This window comes from Hyaena hyaena, unplaced genomic scaffold (assembly GCF_003009895.1).
Source record: "Hyaena hyaena isolate Hyena2069 unplaced genomic scaffold, ASM300989v1 scaffold_943, whole genome shotgun sequence".
Taxonomy (NCBI): domain Eukaryota; kingdom Metazoa; phylum Chordata; class Mammalia; order Carnivora; family Hyaenidae; genus Hyaena; species Hyaena hyaena.
The window spans coordinates 1-19,960 of NW_024081575.1; the positions used below are offsets into that span (position 1 = coordinate 1).

The 19,960-nt window shown below is 51.7% G+C and overlaps 1 protein-coding gene across 1 annotated transcript in view; it reads right to left on the bottom strand.

The window, feature by feature from the left end:
* Positions 1–1,701: 1,701 nt before the first annotated feature.
* The window catches only part of LOC120223057 (spermatogenesis-associated protein 31E1-like), a 31,591-nt gene continuing 13,332 nt past the window's right edge, over positions 1,702–19,960 (bottom strand). The window contains exons 5-11 of the mRNA XM_039221107.1: positions 17,733–17,870; positions 16,231–16,311; positions 15,277–15,399; positions 7,244–7,439; positions 6,458–6,515; positions 5,908–5,968; positions 1,702–5,677 (exon numbers count right to left, since the gene is read on the bottom strand). Coding sequence (XP_039077038.1) covers positions 1,702–5,677; positions 5,908–5,968; positions 6,458–6,515; positions 7,244–7,439; positions 15,277–15,356 — 4,371 coding nt within the window. The 5' untranslated portion in view covers positions 15,357–15,399; positions 16,231–16,311; positions 17,733–17,870. The remainder of the gene's footprint in view (positions 5,678–5,907; positions 5,969–6,457; positions 6,516–7,243; positions 7,440–15,276; positions 15,400–16,230; positions 16,312–17,732; positions 17,871–19,960) is intronic.

Here is a 19,960-nt window from a genome sequence, read left to right on the forward strand (position 1 = left end):
GTCTCTGTGGGAGGTCTCTGTGGAGGTCTCTGTGGAGGTCTCTGTGGGGGTCTCTGTGGAGGTCTCTGTGGGGGTCTCTGTGGAGGTCTCTGTGGGGGTCTCTGTGAAGGTCTCTGTGGGGGTCTCTGTGGGGGTCTCACAGCGCGGGGAGCTCTGTCCCTTTCCCACCTTACTGCGCCTCCGGCAGGTGGAGGGCACGGGCCGGCTCCTTCCTGTCCCCTGCGGCTCCCTCAGCCTCCTGCCTGCAGCCCTTCTCCCGAGGGGCCTGCGGGGTCCCCGTCCAGCTCCCCCGCCCCCCGAGCCCACCTCTCGGTGCCCCTGAGGGGCTCAGGGACCCTGCTCCGGGCCACCCTGTCCTGAGCTCCCGAGGACCCAGGGTGCTCTCTGTCCTGGTCCCCGCCCCCCATCCCCCAGTCCTGGCTGCACGGTCACCGCTGGGTCCCCCCAGTCCTGGCTGCACGGTCACCGCTGGGTCCCCCCAGGTCCTGGCTGCACGGTCACCGCTGGGTCCCCCGCCCCCCCGCAGGTCCTGGCTGCTCGGTCACCGCTGGGTCCCCCCAGGTCCTGGCTGCATGGTCACTGCTGCCCCCCACCCCCCGGGGGGCTGCCTCGGGGGACAGAGCCCACAGGCAGGGCCTGGCCGCGGAGAGAAGCGGTGGCCCAGCAGGGCTGTGCCGCCCGCCGCGCCCGGCACCAGGTCCCCGGCCCACATGCGGGGTCCTGACGGGTGGGGGCAGGGCCCTGCCTGCTGCACCTGGACGGGGCCTCTCCTGGGGCGGGACTGTCCACCCCACGAGTGAGGCCCCACCCCGACCCCCGCCGTTCCCTGGGGGCCGTCCTTGGGCCCCTCGTTAAGTCCCCGTCCGCCCGGGCCCCGGCGCCGCGCAGGCTCAGGAGGCTGCGCAGAAGGGCACCTGCCCCGGCGGACGCCGGTGCCCCCTGGCCGTCTGCGGAGAGGCCCCTGCGGCCGGAGCGGCTCCCCCCTCGGGGCCGGCGGGTGGCAGCGGGCATCGCGGGCTCCCGGGGCACCGCACCCCGGGGCAGGGCGCCCCCCGCCCGCTCACCCCCCGAGCTGGGAGCGCGTCCTCCTCCGGCGCTGGTCCAGGGCGAGAAAGCAGGGGGGTGACGCTGAGCTAAGGGGGGGGCTCCCAGCCCATCTGCACCCCAGCTCCATCAGGGGTCCTGGGGCAGGCGACGGGGTGCGGGGGCAGCATCTCTCCCACCGCTGCCCTCAGGCCCAGCCTGGCCTCCAAACTGTGCTCCCCGCTCTGATGTGAGGTTCTCTTCCAGGCGCCCTGGGGCCCAGGGGTTTCTGCCTCTGCAGACCCTCCCCTATGGTCGCCTAGAGTCCCCTGCGGTTCAAGGGAGGGAGGGAGAGAAAGGGAGAGAGGGAGCGAGAGAGCAGACCGGGATGGGCGGAGCCAGATCCTGGGGTGGGGGCTTCCAGGTTGTGCTCCTCTTTCATTTGTGTGGAACCCGAAGGTGTGTGAGGGAGCGGGGTCTGGAGCACACCACGTGGTCACCTTCCTTCCAGGGCCCTGTCCCTTCTGGGAGCCACAGCAGGCACTGGGGGAGAGCATGCCCTGACCCACTCCTTCCCTCCCCCACCCCTGACAGAGCACAGACAGAGGCCAGCTCCTCTCGTGAGAAAAACAAACATATATTTTGGAAAACAATAAAAATTGTGGTATGAAGAAGCCATTAGTCCATAGACGATGTGCTGACCTGAGAAAAATACGTTTTTCTCTGTACTGTATGCATTCGTTCTTGGAGAAAAGGTGTCTTCCCGAGAAAGGCGTGAGCTGCACACGCTGAATGGCCAGACGGAACGTGTTTTTGAAGGAGGCAGTGCCTGGGACAGTGGGGGTGGTGAGGGCGGCCTGAGGCTCTGGCCCCCATCGGCCCGTGGTGGCAGGGTGTGCCTGGGGACCCCAGCGTCTGGGGTACGAAGGCCCACTTGCTGTCTCTGCCCCTGACGCACGGGGCCTTGTTAGGACAGCCGTGGCCCTTGGAGGCTGTCTCTCTCATCACTCTCCTCTGCTCTTGGTAGGAGAGAACCTTGTGGTAGCAGACGCCGGGCCCGGCCTGTGCCTGGAGTTCCCGCTTGCACCAGTTGAACTCCGAGGCTCTAAGTCCCCGGTGAGGCACCGTTTTCTCCTCCAGGATGTGTCCCATGGCTGTCATGAGCACCTGAGTCTTGTCGTCCTCAACTGATATGCCTGAGCCGGACCCCGGCCTCTGGGCGGGGGTGGGGGCCGGCTCGCCCTGGCGCGGGGAATCTTCCGGTCTTTTGCCTTTGCTGGGAAAAATCCACTGCAGGAAGCGCCTCATCCGCCTTCTGAAGCGGCTTTCGGGGGGAGCGGCCTCCTTGGGCAGGAGCTGACCGAGCTCGCTTCTCAGGATCTCTGCTGACTCCTGGTCCCGGGGAGGGCAGTGCATCACGCTGGCCTGGAAGGCCCTGAGCTCCGCCAGCCATTTGTCACGCCCCCCCAGGCTGAACCTCCAGCGGTCGTCTCTGCGGTCCGGGCGGCCGCTCTGGGTCTTCCGGAGGCCCGGCGGCCTCAGGGGCCCCCGCTGCCCCTCGCTGTTCTGCGCACTCGCTCTGAAGTGGAGGATCGTCTGGGAAGTCGACGTGTCTGTGCTGGACTCACTCGGGAAGCCAGGCAGAGAGCCGTGAGAGGCCAAGACGTCGGCAGCGAGGAGCACGTCGGAGCGGCAGCCCTCCAGGAGTTCGTTGGAGACGCAGTCTTGCAGGAGCACTCCCGTTTCACAGTCTTGCAGGAGCACTCCCGTTTCACAGTCTTGCAGGAGCACTCCCCTTTCACAGTCTTGCAGGAGCACGCTGCCGCCTCGGCCTTCGGGCCCTGCGCACCCCGCCAGCCCCCGGAGCTCAACCCCTTTAGGCTTGTCCTGGCCTAGACCCGCCAACGCTGTGGGTGTTGAGAGGCCTTGGCTGCTCCCGGACGACCCCAGTCTTCTCACATCCGCATGGATGCTTTCACTGGGGTCCAGGGAGTCTCCCCACGCAGAGCCCTCTCTGGCCCTGGAAGACTGGGATTCTAAGCCGAGGTCTAGTACCTTTACGCTGCAGCAGGAGTCCCATGAAGTCCAACCCCCGCTCTCCCTCATCGGCTCATCTGTGGCCATTGCTGGACCTGGACTTGCCTCCAAGCTGAGATTCTCAAGAGCCCCCGCGCCGATCTCGCTGTGCCAGATTCTGCCCACGAAGCTGTATGTGGGGGTCTGAGAGTGTGGCCCGGCCTCCCGTCCAGCCAGAGGGACCCCCGAGGGCCCACGGCCGTCACCAGAGGAGGACCTGCCCAGGGCCTGCCCAGCCTGGACTTCCTCACGCGCAGGCTGGGGGGCAAGAAGGGGAGCCCTCAAGGTGGGAACGGACTCTTCTGTTATTACCACCCCTCCTTGATGGGGCTGAGGCGGGTTTTCCAAGAACTTGGCTTTCGCCCGGGCCTTAGGTGGACAGGTGGCCAAGCAGGGAGTGGAGGGCGGTGGAAAGATTGAGCTCTTTTTCAACTTAAAGAGACTGAGAGGCTTGAGGACCCTGAGGGGTAGGCCCCATCTGTGCTTCACCCGGAACCTTATAATATGTGCCTCCAGCATCCGTTGAGTGTATGGACTGAGGATGGAAAAATCATGGGAGATGTTCACACAGGGCTCCGGACACTTGGAAAATGCTAGATTTCCAGTTTCTCTGTGAGCACTTGGCTTGGCAGGAAGGTCCGAGGCATGGTTGACACCAAGCCTGGATTGATGAATGCCCACAGGGATCTGACCCTCTCTGATCTGCCCTGATTTCCTGCCCAAATGGGCTCTCAGGAGCTTTTCTGGGTGGTTCTGGTCTGGGCCGCTCGTTCGGGGCTTCGTCAAGTCTGACCCCTCAGAGCTTATTCTTGAAACCTTCAGTGAAGAGCTGGTCAAGCTCCTGTGTAGATCTTTCTCGGCGCCCCCCACACTGGGCCCGGTATCCTTGCCCAGGCTTTTACCTGGCATGGTCCTTGCTGGGCGCCTGGGCCTGGTCTTCTGGGCAGCCTGGCGGCTTCCACTCTGTGCCTGTGATGCCTTCGGGAGCTCGCCGTGGGGCCGGCTCAGCTCCACCGAGTGTTGGATCTTGTGGGTCCCGCCATCTTGCTGCTTCATGGATTTCTTCCAAAAGTGTTGCTCTAGGTGTTCCCGGAGCTCAGGGGCGATCGAGTCCCCTGAGGGGCAGGGAAGGACGGACGCTGTCCTGGGGGTCTGGGGGGCCTCGCTGTCCTGGGGAAAGTCAGGAAGGACCTGGCTGAAGACTTCCTGAGATCGTTTCACCACAGAGGGTAAAGTCCTGCTCCTTTCTAGTTGCTTCTTCAAAAAGTGACTCTCCAGGTTTTGAATTGCATTTGGGATGAAAGGTGGTGTGTTATCCTGCACTGGAGGGTCAGCTGCCTCCCCGGCCATCTGGGGCGGGAGAGAAGGCAGTCCCGTTGGGACAGAGGGTGCGGGCTGGGCCTGGGGCTCGACCTGAGCCGGAGGCGGGTCCTGAGGCTGGGTCAAGCCTGGGGTCAAGGCTTGGGGCTCGGCCGAAGTGTGAGGGAAGGGCTGGGCCGGTGACGGATGAGAAGCTACGCTGTCCTGAATTTGGAATGATAAGGCATGAGACGGTTCATTGAAAATGACAGGCGTCAAGTCCAGTGGGGAACCAGTCAGGCTGACAGTGGCCACCAAGGACTCACTGTGCAGAATGGGGAGACCCCAGAAGAGCTGGCTACATACCGGCTGCAAACGGCCCCCCCGAACCTCGGGATATGGAGGCTTCTCCGGGCCGAGCAGCTGCTGGGGCCCGCCTTGCATGCTCCAGAGGGGTCGGCAGCCCACGGTGTCCGGCTTGCCCCGCGGTGACGTGAACACGCTCCCCAAAGGGTGCAAGTGGGAGTCTGACCCTTCTTCCTTTTCCTTCTCCTTCCAGATCCTCAGTTCTGATCTCTTGGTGATGAGAATCTCCAGGAGCTTCTGGACGTCAGGATCGATGAAAGAGAGGACGCCAGGCTCCGCCTGCGTGTTGGGGTCCCTCCAGAACAACGCCTCCGGGTGGCGGTGGGCCGGAGGCCCCTGCCGCGACTCCAGGCGTGTTGAGGCGGACAGGCCCCAGGCCTGGGCCGCCCACCACCACGACAGGGCCGGGCCGGGACAGCTCGGGCGGCCCAGGCCTGGCAGGGGAGCGGCTGACCCGGCGGTGCGCCAGCACGGGCTCCGAGGGACGGCATTCAGTGGCAGTGCCAACGCCTTGCACGGAAGGAGGGCTAAGGTAGAGTCTGGCCGCGGGGGGGTGGGGGAGGCCGTCTGGGGTGGAGGGCCGGCCTCTGGAGACGGGAGGCAGGGCGGGGAAGGGGAAGGACCAAGGGGCAGGGCGGAAAAGCCATCGGGGGGCAGGAGAGACTCTGGTAGCCAAGAAGGACTCAGGGAGGAGTTCGAACGAACAGAAACTGAGGAGGTCGGTGGGCTTGGTGACGGCGTGGAGGCCAGGAGCGTGGGGGAAGCCGACCCGGGCGTGGTGGGCGCCACATCCTTCACGGGCCCCCCGCAGGGCCGCTGGGCTCCCGCAGGTGCCGCTTCGCACACGTCCCCAGGGCCTTCTTGCCCTAAGGGCTGGGGGAGGCCTCCGTGGTCAGGACGCCGCCCCCGGTGGCTGCAGGAGACAGGAGGCACACGCTGCGGCCCGGACAGCCAGGCCGGGGGTGGCCAGCACGGCCCTCTGGGCCCCCCACCCCCACCCCACCATGCACAGTGCTCCCACTGCCCCTCCCCCCAGGGCCGTGTCACTCCCCGTCCCCAGGGCTCCCCCGCCCCCCACAGGCCTGGGGCCCCACCCGAGGCTCTGAGAAGCCCACCCGGGAGCGAAGGGGGCAGATTCTTTACCTTTGCAGAAGGGAAACCAGGTCCCGAACCCCATCCAGTTCTTGCAGACAATCTCTGCAGGCTGGAGACAGGAGACCGGGTCACAGAGGTGCAGGCCAGGCCCCGGGGGTCTTACAAGGAGGCTGGGGGCTATGTCTCTTTAGGGGAGACCTTTGGGGGATTAGACTTGGGAGCCCCAGACATCAGTGTCCAAGGCCACATGGTCTCGCAGTGACAACAAGACTCGTGGGGACAGCTTCGTCCTTTACAAAGAGCTTCCCCGTTCATGACTTGGGGGGGGTGGGGGGGGTGAGAAAGGCCCGGTCGCCTCCCAGAGGAACTTGTCCACAGCTGGAGCCGGGGGTCCCGGGGTCCTGGCGGGCGGCACCCGGGTCCAGCCCCTGGGCTTGTTCTGGCCCAGAATCTGGGAGGCGTCGGGGTTCCGCCCTCGGTCCCCGGCGCCTCCGGGGCTCTGTTTCCTGAGGGACGGACCGGGGTGTCCTGGAGACGGTGGGGATGGGCGCTGGAGGGACACCAGCCAGGGGCGCAGGGCTGAGTGGCAGGCGCTCACCTTTCAGAAGTTCGCTTTTCTTCTTGTCTCTGATGCTCCTGCGCCTCAGCTCTACCTGCTGGTGAGACAGAGAGCATGGGGGGGGGAGGGGCTGGGACCCCCAGTCTCTCCTCTCCGGCAGCAGATGCTCCGTGTTCATGAGCAGCGTGACTTCCTACCTTCAACTAATGGGGGGGGGGGGTTGGCTTTCTTTCTTCTTACTCATTTTCAAAGTGGGTATTTTCAGTTTTTCTACTTGAAGAATGTACACAAGGATTTTCTCTGCGAGAAATTTCTCGGTCCCTGTTCTGCTCAAGGAACATTCCCGGACCTGCGGGTGCATCTCAGCTCCTTCGGGTGGGACCCTGCTTCCCGAGGCCAGGGCCCCACCGCTGGCCCTGCTGGGGCCCCCCGGGCTCGGCGCTGCCCTCCACCAGCCCCCGCAGGGCAGAGTTCTCCCGGGACGCCTGCCCCGGGGAGGGGGCTGCCGGCCCAGGGCTGGGGGCCGGTCCTCCGCTGGAGACGGAGCGCTTGGCCTCAGTCCTCTGCTCACTGCCCGGGACGTGGCCCCGGAGCCTCTACCACACGCGGCCTCCTGGCCTGGGGTCTCCGGGGAGAACCCCCCCGCCCTCTCTAAGCCGGCCTGGTCTGGCTTGTCCCCGGAAGGATGGCGTTCCCTCTTTCCCGAGAACACACGTTCCGTTCTTTCCCATCCCAGGAGTCTCTGCAGGGACTCAGGAAAGCGGAAATAGTAACGGGAAAGGAGACAGCATCATACTCTGCCGGGCCCGGGCCAGGCTTCCTTACCTTTCTGCTGAGTCTGCGTTTCCGACGTGGTGGTGAGGACGACGGGTCAGTCTGGAAGCAGGAGATTAGCAGGAGGAAGAGCCACAGTCCACACAGGAAGGCGAAGGTGGTCCCCGTCGTCCAGGAGGAGGGGCTGGAGCTCAGCCAACCGGCGCTCATGCTTTTCAGAGCCAAGAGAATATTCTCCATCTCTTTCCTGGAAGAAGCATTAGCATTAGCGCCTGGTCCCACTGCTGCCCTCACATGACTGAGCACTGAGCTTGTACTTGGGGACATCACATCACAGAGCCGTGGGCTGGTCACAAAGGGCTCCTGAGGGAGGGGGAGGGGAGCATACCCCACCCAGCTCTGCAGCTCCATCCCCCCCCCCCCCCCCCCCCCCCCCCCCCCCCCCCCCCCCCCCCCCCCCCCCCCCCCCCCCGGACCTTTAGGCTCCTTCCTCCCCTTGGCAGACACCAATCCCTTCTCTGCATCTATGAGTCTGAGTTTTGTTTTGTTTACTATGAGTGTCACATATAACACCTTATGTATACAACTCTGTTTTACGTTGCCACTAACTTAAATGTAAGCATATTTTAAACGTCTGCATTTTTACTTCTTTCCCCACACATTTAATGTTTTTGATGTCACATTTACCTCTTTTTATTTTATGGATCTCTTAAATAATTATTGTAGTTGTAGTTAATTTTACTATTTTTGTCTTTTAACCATACTAGCTTTATAAGTAATTTATTCTCTACCTTTGCTCTGTATATACTATATATTACCTTTTCCGTTAAGACTTTACTTTTATATATTTTCTTGTTATTAAGTACACCATTTCTTCTCAGTTTAAGTCCCTTAAACATCTCTTATAAGGCCAGTTTAATGGTAATGACCTCCTTTATTATTGCTTATTTGGAAAACTCTTAATCTCCCTATTAATTCTGAATAATGACCTCTCTGGGTAGAGTATTCTTGGTTGGAATTTTTTTTTTCTTTCTGCATTTTGAATATGTCATGCTACTCTCTTCTGGCCTACAAAATTTGTGCTGAATAAATTGCTGATAGTGTAATGGGGCTTCCCTGGTGCAGAAACATTGCTTTTTTTTTTTTTTTTTTTTGCTGCTTTTTATATTTTCTCTCTTTAACTTTTGACATTCTAATTATAATGTTTCTTGGTGTTGGTCTTTTTTTTTATATATATATATTTGAAACTCCCTGTGGTTCCTGGACCTGGGTGTGTGTTTTCTCCTCCAGGTTAGGAAAGTTTTCAGCTATTATTTCTACAAATGAGTTTTCTGCACCTTTCTCTGTCTCTTCTTCCTTTGGGATCCCTTTAGTCTGAACATTATTCTGCTTGATGTTGCCCCATAGGTTTCTTATCTTTCATATATATATTTTTAATGTTTGCTTATTTTTGAGAGAGAGAGAGAAAGAAACAGAATGTGAGCAGGGGAGAGTCAGAGAGAGAGGGAGGCACAGAATCTAAAGCAGGCTCTCGGCTCTGAGCTGTCAGCACAGAGCCTGGTGTGGGGCTCGAACTCATGAACCGCAAGATCATGACGTGAGCCAAAGTGAGATGCTTGATCAACTGAGCCACTCAGGTGCCCAGTTATCTTTAATATTTTAAATTTGTTTCTCTTTTTGCCACACTATCTGGGTGAATTTCAATACTTTGTCTTCCAGCTCACAGACCCTATCTTCTGTTTCATCCACTCTACTTTTGAATCTCTCTAGTGTACTTTTCAGTCTAATTTTTGTATTCTTTAGCTCTGTGACTTCTGGTTGGTACTCTCTCATACTTCCTGTTTCTGTTGAAGTTCCCACTGTGTTCATGAATTCTTCTTCCAGCTTGGATGAGCATCTTTATGAACAGCAAATTGAATTCATTACATGTAGACTGCTTCTCTCCATATCATTAAGGTTTTTCTGAAGTTTTGTCTTGTTCAATTATTTGGAACATATTTCTCCATTTCCTCATTTTTCTGGACTTTCTGTGTTTCTCTATATTTGGCAAAAAAACAACGTTCAGTCCTGAAGGAGTTGCCATGTGTAGAGATGGCAGCTTCTCACTCACCCTTGTTCTAGTTCCTGGTAGTTTCCTACCTTTTGTCATTGTCTAAACAGGCAGATTTATTTTGCTGTGGCCCCACTGTTGAGGGTGTGCCGAGATCTGGAAATGTTCCAAGGAGAGGATTCTAATTTAACACTTAGTTTCAGGCTGATTGGAAGCCAGAACCTCAGGCAGAAGTTTTTAAAGTGTGAAAATATACACAGTCCTGTGGGGCCACAATCATAAACCCAGCTGGACTCCAGATTGGGACACTTGGAGGTGTCCCTGGGTGGCAGTTTAAAAACTCAGGGCCCTAGATAAATGTATAAGGTCCTTGCTGGGATGTTTGGTAGAGCTACAGTGAGGCCAGGGGGCTACCCAAGGATGGTGTCTCCCTGCTTACATTCCCTGGGAGCCTAAGAAACCTGAAGCTTGTCCCTCAGGTTGAAGGGTAAGTAAACAGGCCTTTTTCACAGGAAGACTGGGGGTGTGTTTCTGTCTGCTGTCTGGGCAGTGCCCTGGGGCCGTTGGCCTGCCAAGAAGTGTCTTTCCAGTTGTTATAGTCCCATGGAGCTCAGCAATGCCAACCCCCTTGGCCATCAGGGGCCCAAGACAAGGGGCATCTTCCGTGTGGTTTGCACATGCCTACTGACTTTATCAAGGCAGCTGGTATGAGTAGGGGACAAAGCATGCTCTCTGGCTTCAGAAAGAGAACAGGATAATGCCTTGAATGCATGCACTCATCACTGTCAGCAATGCTGCAAGAGATTGCCCTGTCCCAGGTCCCAGGCTGGGGGCAGGAAAGTGCCATGACTGTTCCCACGAGCCTGCCCTAGCCAGGGAGTGGACTAGCCCTAATCAGGCAAAGGGGTGCCTACCTGTGCTAGCAGAGTTGGTAGAGAGCCCACAGATGGTATCTGTCAGAGCCTACTGAGAGTTCCCTGACTTTCCCCTGCCCCTCTGGCAGATACCCTCAGAGGAGCAAAAGAATTTCCTTGACATACAGTCTAGGCACTTTTAAAATTGATGCTTTTGAACAGGATCTCCCCGTGAGACCGAACATGAGCCCTTTAAAAGGAGAATCTCTATTTCCTATAGCACTTGGGGGTCCTGGAATGGCAGCTTCCATGGTTTTCTAAACCGGGCATCTTTGGGAGCTCATCTCTGTGGTGCAGATCACGAGGGTTGGGGTGCCTGATGTCAGGGACCAACCCCTCCTTCCAGAAGAAGCACTAGACTGGTGAGATCCCTCCCCATCATGTGTTGGGACACTGGGGGTTGAGTGTTTTTTTTTTGGTTTTTTTTTGTTGTTTTTTTTTTTGCCAAGACCACGTCTGCCTCTCCTACATGTCTCAAGACTCTCTTATCTTTTGTTGTGGGGAAGCAGTTCGTCTAGATTTCACATCTTTTTCACAAAGAAGTGATCCAAACATAGCTATAGATTTGGTGTGTCTGTGGGAAGAGATCAGTGTAGGGTCTTCATTTGCTGCCAAATTGGATCCCTTTCCAGAATATATTTTATAGTGTCTTTAAAAAAATGTTTATTTTTGAGAGAGAGAGAGAGCCAGAGAGAGGAAGATAGAGAATCCCAAGCTGACAGCATGGAGCCCAATGTGGGACTCAAAACCATGATCTCAGAGATCATTACCTAAGCTGAAATTAGGAGTTGGATGCTTAACTGGCTGCACCACCCAGGCGCCCCAACATTTTTATAGTGTCTTTCTATCATATAAGACAGTACATTTCCAAACTAATTCATCAGCATCTATCAGGTGTATTATGTAATGGGTTTTTCCTAAGGTTATTGTTCATATCTATGATATAGTGTTAGTTTTACTCTTCCTGACCTATTTCAACCTTTCAACCTCTCTTGAGTCCTAAATGCAGGTTTCCTTTCTTCCTAAGTTCCTGGAAGTGTGCCCGTTTTAAAAGCCTTTATTTTTTTGCCATTGATATTTGCTGTTATGCCTTGGCATGGGGCTGATTGATGAAGGTGTTGCATGAACATTCCCCCTGCTTGTTAACTATACTTTATGGGAGTAATGTGAGCTTTCTGTTTTTGGTAATTTACTATATTCTCCACTGAGGACAAAGTAGGGAGTGAGCATATTGCTGTAAGGCCAAAGAGCATGATTGATAGTGTGGATGTAAAACAAGCCAAGAGTCATGGTTCTTGTGTGTGTAATAGGTCTGGGAGTGAGGGAGAAAGGAGAGGGAGGCAAAGGGAGAGAACTGAAGTGACGCTCAGAAATAATCTCTCTATTTTTATCTTCTTATGACACCATCCTGGATCAAAACATTTCAAAGCACACAGAACCAATGGGTCAGAAATTATATTGTAATTATACACCCATTATTCTCATGCGAGCTCTTGGATCTTGATTTATCAGTGATTTTTCTGAGACATTTTTATGGATAAATGGAAAGGTGTGTTTGACAGATATCAGTCTAGCAAATGACTTCAGAGACACAGAGAGCTGGAAAGAGCATTGCTGGAAATTAATTACTTTTGGTGAACCCATCAGAGAACTGAGGTTATAGAAAAACGAGCAACATGAAATCTAAAACCTGACGGGCACCCACAGAAAGAAAGAAGAGCTCAGCATTACTTTACTTAGGACAGACACAGGCTGAATAAGTTATAAGCCCAAACAAAGGTTGAACTAGCAACAAAGGTTGCTCAATTTGTTAAATTTTTTAACAAACTGAGCAACAAAAGAAATAAGCAAGTATTGGGTCATATCCCAGAGAATAAAATAAATGTCCACGAGTCTATATGAATATAAATTATTGACCATAAAAATAAATAACAGAAAAATTATTAATAATACAGGTGCAGATATTCCTGCCTCAAAGAAGTAGAGTTTAAGTCCTTTCCCCTTGAGTGTGCACTGGACTTAGTGATCGGCTTCTAACTGACAGAGATTTGAGAGGGAAAAAAAAATGTGTCTTTACAGAGGAGAAATGTGGCAGCCGCACCTAAAGCAACGGTCAAGCTAACAGCCCAGTGATCAGTCATGCTGATGTCACGTACTCCCTCAGGGTTCTCACCTTTGTGTTACAGGTCGCCCAAACCATAAGCTCAGTCTAATCTATAGAAAGTATTAGAAAAATCTAAAATGAGAGAACTTCAAAACTGAAAATGTTACATAAAACAAGAAAGGGCTGTGAGAGTATCATAGATTGAGGATGACTAAGCTGATACATAACTAATTCTATGTGTTATCCTTATTTGGATTCTGGGAGAGAAAAAGGACATTAGTGGGAAGACTGGTGAAATCAGAATAAAATCGGTGGTTTAGTTAACAGTATAGTACCAATGTTCATTTCTTAAGATGGTAATATTAAGGGAAGTGACTTCTAGAAGTCATCACTTTTATCCTTACGGTAAGAAAAATCTGGACAGATTGGAAATCAATAGCTTTTCTTGGACTCATTAGAGAACCAAGATTTCAAGGCTAATTGCCACCAACTAGGTTGGAGGGGCAGGCACCTCCGGAAAGCTAGGAACTGAGACCTGCGTCCTACATCCTAAGATCTGTCGCAGGCACCCCTGTAGCCCTGGGCTGGTAGGAAGATTTCAATGATAGTTTTGACAAATTGCTGGAGGCTCTGTGACTCATTAAGAATGATAAATCCTGGGGGCGCCTGGGTGGCTTAGTCGGTTAAGCGTCCGACTTTCGCTTGGGTCATGATCTCGCGGTTCGTGGGTTCAGGCCCCGCGTCAGGCTCTGTGCTGACTGCCAGCTCAGAGCCTGGAGCCTGTTTCAGTCTGTGACTCCCTCTCTCTCTGACCCTCCCCTGCTCACGCTGTCTCTCTCTCCTAGAAATAAATTAAAAAAATATATATTAAAAAAAAAAAAAGAATGATAAATCCTGGAGGCCACAGTCTTGGTGCTTCCCTATCAGGACCCTTGTAGGTTCTCACGGTGAAGATTGAGATGCCCTGGTGGCTCTGGGGAGGGGTGAATGCAAGGAGGGAGTAGCGGGGTTAGGAATTATTTGGAAACATGCCCAGAGCTTTCTATAGAACAGAAGGATACTCTCCAGGAGAAAGAACTTGGCCAGAGTGCAATTCAGTTATGGACAGGAGCAAGGGCACAGGGAGAGAGGTATGTCCCTGCGACAGAGTTACAAAAACCTGTGAAGGTCACAGTCTCAGACAGAGGCCCACTATAGACTGGGACTCACTGGCAAGTTATAGAAGGCCTTTTCTCCCTGACAATCTACACTGACACCAACAGTCTGCCATGACACCAACAGTCTGCCATGATACCAACAGTCTACTATGACACCAACAACCTGCCATGACACCAACAATCTACCATGACACCAACAGTCTACCATGATGCCAACAGTCTACTATGACACTAACAGTCTTCCATGACACCACTCTAGTAAGAGTGCATTATAGCCAAAAGAACTGGAAGAGAAATTGTCTCTCTGAAGAGGAGTATTTAGGGAAGCCCAAAATCAAGAGGGGAGACAAAAACCAAGAACACTAGAGGCATTTGAAACCTCTGGCATCCACATTACTGCCAAACATTAAACATGGCCCAAATGATAAAGATTAGAAAGTTAGATCTACATAAAGGAAGGGCTTCCAGGAAGGAAGGAATGAAGGTAAAATGGAATCCTTGAATTTTTTGATTCTTAATTGATTTCTAAAAGATAACTGTTTAAAGTGGCGATAGTGACAAAGTATTATGTAGTTACAGAACCTGGATCAGTGAAATGAATGATAGGGATGTCATGGGTGGGACAGGGAGCTGGGAAACTGGCAATCCTCTGTTTTAAGGTCCCTGTGCTACACGTGAAGTGGTGTAATGCTACATGTTTCAGGGTGGCCCTAGACTACTTAAAAATGCATGTTGTAAACTCAAGGGCAACCAAAAAACCTATAAGAAAGGAATTATAAGTTATACCATAAGTTAGGAGCTAAAATAGAAATATGAGGGGAAATTGGGAACTTGGTACAGGGAATTCTGTGCATTTTTCTGCAACTTTGCTAGTGTTCGAAAGTTATCTCTCAAAATAGTAGGAGTCCAATATGTTCCTTAAGTATAACTGCTTAATTATGAACTTGTCTCTTAAATAAAATGGGGGTGCATCTCTTGACCTCAGTTCTCAGATCGGTTGTTACAGAGACCCAGAGATCAGGCATCTGAAAAGATGGGTGCCATAGATGGAAAGATAAATACTAATATAAAATGTTGCGGTGAGTAAAGAGACTGTAGCTTCTCTGTACCATGTAAAAATTAGAGAAGAAAGCGCATAACATTAAAATTATGCTTAGTAATTAATTTCAGTGTTTTATCTTATTTATAAGTGACCTGGGTATCCAAAGAATACTATATTTTTAAAATTTTATTTATTTGTTTTGAGGGGAGGGGCTGAGAGAGAGGGAGAGAGAGAATCCCCTCCCTGGCCTTCAGACTGGGCCACGCCCTCCCCAGGCTTCTCCCAGCCAGTGACTGGAGGGTAGCACAGGGCTCTCTCTCCCCGCCTGCTGTGGGTCCCCCAGCGGGCGGCCTTTGCTCAGGAGCCCCCCTCAGCCTGGCATCCTCAGGGCTGCTCTGCAGTCTCAGCCTCTTTTTGCTCCATCCTGCCTCTCCCCGTCTCCCCTCTCATGTCAGACCCGCATCGCAGTTAGAATGCGCTCTCCTTCTACTCTTGCTTCCTTATTCGCCACTTTCTTTCTTTATTCGCCACGTTTCCCGGGCAGATCACTCATATGTCTGATTCCCTCTTGGTGTCTGTTTCCAGCAGAATCCAAAGTGACCCACAAAGAGAGTCTTCCTTTGAGCTCTTCTGGACTCCACTGATCAACAGCAAATGGGTCCTTTTCCAGGAATGAATTTTTATTCCTTCCATCTTCTGCAACGCTTACACACACATCAGTTTGCAAGTTTTAAGAGGTAAAGCAAAAATGATGATGTCAACAGAAAACCTGGGGAAAAGGAACGTAACAAGAACAACACGAAAAGGTGAGCCCCACCTGCTGCAGAGTATCATGCAGGGGACAAAAAGCACAGTCCGATGGCTGCTTTCTGCACCGGCGCCGGAGCCTTCTTCCATAACATCTTCAGGACTCAGTGGTTCTCGCTGCCTCGCTGCCACCCTGTTTATAGAAAACTAGGTTCAAATAAAACTTCTGATGGTTTCTAAATCTAACAGGCAACATAAAATTCTATTTCTTCTTTCGATACATGTCCCTTGCGTCTTTTTCTGGGGTCAGACTGTGGTTATTATTGTATATGTGGGTCTCATGCTGTGATGTGGCCACACCTGGTCTCTGGGATGCCACGGCAAAGCCTCTTAGACAGAAAAACTACACCCACAATAGCGGGAAGGCAGTGGAGCCTCAGACCAAATATGTATGGCTTCCAGCCCATAGCCCTTTGCATTAACAACCTTGGGATGTATGTACGGTAGCCAGAAAGGGCATGTTTAAGGAGATAAAATACATATCACTGAAAAGAAAAATAAAATACGTAATTATCTCCATCGAAATTTAAACATGATTTTTATAATATAACAGAAATCTGAAACGCTTCTGAATACGTGTATGTACAACATGTTCTTTTGTAGGACGGCTATGAGGATTGTAGGTTTTCATATGAAATGGTCAGAATGAGCATTTTACAGTTGGCTGGCTAGGACATCCCAAACCTCACACTCTGGATGAAGAAACTGATGATAAGAGAGATTAGGTAATTTTCTTTTTCCCCAGAAGTCAGATTGAGCTGATCAGGGCCCACATCTTCCTGGCTGGGAGCTTAGTCCCTCCTCCTCACAGGACGGCCATCTCTGAGAAGGCTTAGGGCCATGGCAATAGCATCTTATCACATGTCATGTCATCTTGTTCTCTGTGCTTAGTATTCTAACTTATGAAGCTTAGTGGCCTAGCACACAAGTCCCCGCAATCTTTGAGCGTCTCTACATCACTTACCTGATGCATGAAACGGTAAACCAAGGACCTTTCCCAGACCCTGGGTTGTAGCGGTCGACGTCTCAGACAGGAAAGCACGTCCTGGAATAAATTCTTACGATCTATATCAGAATACAGTAACCCTGTTGGATTCTCTACAACCTTAAATTTCATATCCTTATTTTAATTTTAATTTTAATGTTTTGGGAGAGAGAGAGAGTACACATGAGGGCACATGCACACACGAGATTATGGGAGGGGCAGAGGGAGAGAGAGAATCTGAGCCACCCAGTTGTCCCAAATTTCATATTCTTTTTAATGGTTATTTATTTTTGAGAGAGAGAGAGAGAGAGAGCGAGTGGGGGAGGGGCAGAGAGAGAGGCAGACACAGAATCCGAGACAGGCTCCAGGCTCTGAGCTGTCAGCACAGAGCCAAATGTGGGGCTCGGCCTCGTGAGGGTGAGATCATGACCTAGGCTGAAGCTGGATGCTCAACCACCTGAGCCACCCAGGAGCCCCTAAATTTCGTATTTTTAATGTTAAGTCTCCGCAAAAACAGTTTAGAAAACAATGCGAAGGTTTCAGTAAATTAAGACAGGTTAGCAAGACCTGCGGTGTTTTTGTTTGCTCCCATCTCCTACTTTGTGAGGGTTCCTGCTGCAAATAAACGAGACCCTTTTGTTTATTTGGAATGCTGCGCCGCCTTCCATGTTGCAGATAACAGACCTGTCTCGGAGGAGGTGAGCTGGTGGGGGCCGGCGTTGGGGGGCCCTGTCTAAGGTGGGAACATGACACCTGTGAGCATAGACAAATGTGAATAAACAGACATAGGCAAGGACAGGCTTCAGGAGCCAGACATCAATCAGCATTTCAAAGGGATTCCAAAGGTAAAGGTTCTAACTATTGGAAATGAGAAAAAGTCAAGATGTTGGTGATTGGCAATAACAATGAGTCTAGAGATTATAAAGTGTAGAGATGCTGGGGCGCCTGGGTGGCTCAGCTGGTTAAGCATCGAACTCTTGGTTTAGGCTCAGGTCACAATCTCATGGTTCTTGGGTTCCAGCCCTGCATCAGGCTGTGCTGACAGTGCAGAGCCTGCTTGGGATTCTCTCTTTCCTTCTCTCTGCCCCTCCCCTGCTCACTCGCTCCCTCTCTCTCAAAATAAATAAATGAATAAAAATTAAATTGGTAAATGCTGAGATTAAGGTCAGGAGCTGGGTTGGTTTGAGTTGAAGAGTCTTGAAGGAGGAGACAGGAAGCCAAGTCTTGAATGGCCCTTTTCAGGGGCCCCTCTCTGAAGCCTCCTCCTTCAATCCAGTGGTGTTTCCCAGGGCTGGTCCCCACCCAGCTCCTCCCCACGTCTTCCTCCATGCACTCCGCCTCTCTGGTGCACAGGGCATGGTGTTAAGGATAAACTTAGGGCAGTCAGGTAAGAGGGATGAGTAAGAGGAAGCAGCCAGATGTCTCTGTCCTAAAAACCCAGGGAAAAGGGGCTGTCTCCAGGCCTAACACATTCCCTTTACCTCAAATCCTTTAATTCTTTACAACCTGGGTGCTGGCCAAACTCTGAGGGAACCATCTCTCGGCAGGAGCGAGGGAAGGCTATTTTTGGGCACACGGATCCTGGAGAACAAAGTGTGTTGTAAGTGGTATTGACCCCACTATAAGGAAAGAAAACAAAGGAAAATATATGAGTTGTAAACATCCCATCCAAACTCCTTCAACCTCTTCTTTCAGAAAATCTTTCAGAATATGTGCTAAGAAACTATTTTAAAAACCTGATTTACTGGGGCTTTGTGTGTGTGTGTGTGTGTGGTTTTTGTTTGTTTTTGCTAGATGCAGGAGTCCATTGTTTACCTAGGAAGGCAGAATTCTTCCTTTTGAATCTGGCCTCCCAGTCAACACCAGGATGCATCCTGCTGAGGCACTGATAATCACCTGTCATTCTTGAAAAAACCATGGAGTTTTCCACTATTTTCCAGTGTAGGGGTTTTGCAATCAAATTTGTTTTCTTAGGATTTTGTTTTTAAGTAATCTCTATAACCAGCGTGGGGCTTGAACCCACTGTATTTCTTTTTTCTTTAAAAAAAAAACAATTTTTTCCAACTTTGTTTGTTTTTGAGAGACAGAGAATGAGCCGGAGAGGGGCAGAGAGAGAGAGGGAGACACAGGATCTGAAGCAGGCTCCAGGCTCTGAGCTGTCAGCACAGATCCTGACACAGGGCTTAAACTCACAAACCGTGAGATCATGACCTGAGCCAAAGTTGGATGCTTAACTGACTGAGCCGCCCAGACGCCCCAAACCTACCATATTTCTAAAATACATGGTATGGGGCGCCTGGGTGGCTCAGTCGGTTAAGCGTCCGACTTTCGCTTAGGTCATGATCTCGCGGTTCGTGGGTTCGAGCCCCGCGTCGGGCTCTGTGCTGACTGCCAGCTCAGAGCCTGGAGCCTGTTTCAGTCTGTGACTCCCTCTCTCTCTGACCCTCCCCTGCTCGCGCTGTCTCTCTCTCTGTCTCTCTCCTAGAAATAAATAAAACATTAAAAAAAATTAAAAAAAATACATGGTAATACTGGTTTAATTAATAAACTCTAATTGACCTTATGTTATGAATATAGGTTATGATTAACCATTAATCAGTTCATTTCAGTTTACTCATATTTAACCCTTAGCAGTATATAAAAACTAAGAGTCTAGAATTATATATTGCATTTTATTTCCAATTTTCAGGCAGTGTTGGGGACCCTCTTTGTTCTAGGTAAAGCCACATTTTCAAAATAAGTGCTTTGGAACAGTGTTTCTTAAATTCTAGAGGACTAAAGAATCCTTAGGGTGCCTGGGTGGCTCAGTCAGTTAAGTGTCTGACTTCAGCCTAGGTCATGATCTCGCTGTTCCAAAGTTCGAGCCTCGCATCAAGCTCTGTGCTGACAGCTCAGAGCCTGGAGCCTATTTCAGATTCTATGTCTCCCTCTCTCTCTGCCCCTTTCCCCCTCACATTCTGTCTTTCTCTCTCAAAAATAAACATTAAAAAAAAAAAGAAAAAGAATCCCAGGCCCGGGGTTTCTGATCCAGTAGTATGGGGATTGTGTCAGGGAAGAATAGGGAATTTGCTTTTCTTTTTTAAAGTTTATTTATTTATTTTAAGAGAGAGTACAAGCAATGCGCATGTGGGGGAGGGGCAGAGAGAGAGAGGGAGACAGAGGATCCAAAGTGGGCTCTGCGTTGACAGCAGTGACCCTGATGCAGGGCTTGAACTCACGAACCTTGAGATCATGACCTGTGCCCAAGTCGGAAGGTCAACAGACTGAGCCACCCAGGGGACCCGGGGAATTTACTTTTCCTATAAAGATGGCAGCCCATTTTGAGAAGCGCTGCTTTACCAGATTCCCTATTTATTCCCTCCTCATTATCATGATGCTCTTCACACTGAGTCATCTCAATCAGTCATGATAACATAACTGAAGAGAGAGAAGTTAGAAGAAATTTCGCTCTGCTTGACTGCTTGACTTTAAACTGTGCCCTTTGGTAAACTACTACTGGTCAGAAGAATAAACTCTGACAGATAGTACATCAGTAACTGAGACTGTACAGCTTGAATGAGCAAGACACATTTGGTATCTCAGTACAACCCTCAAACAAAGAAGATGTGCGGTGCTGTCTCGAGGGAGAGGTCATCCCGGCGGAAGCAGAGCCCCTCACCCCCAGAGAGGTTGCTGGCCAGTGACTGTTGCTGCTGATCGCATTTTCTCA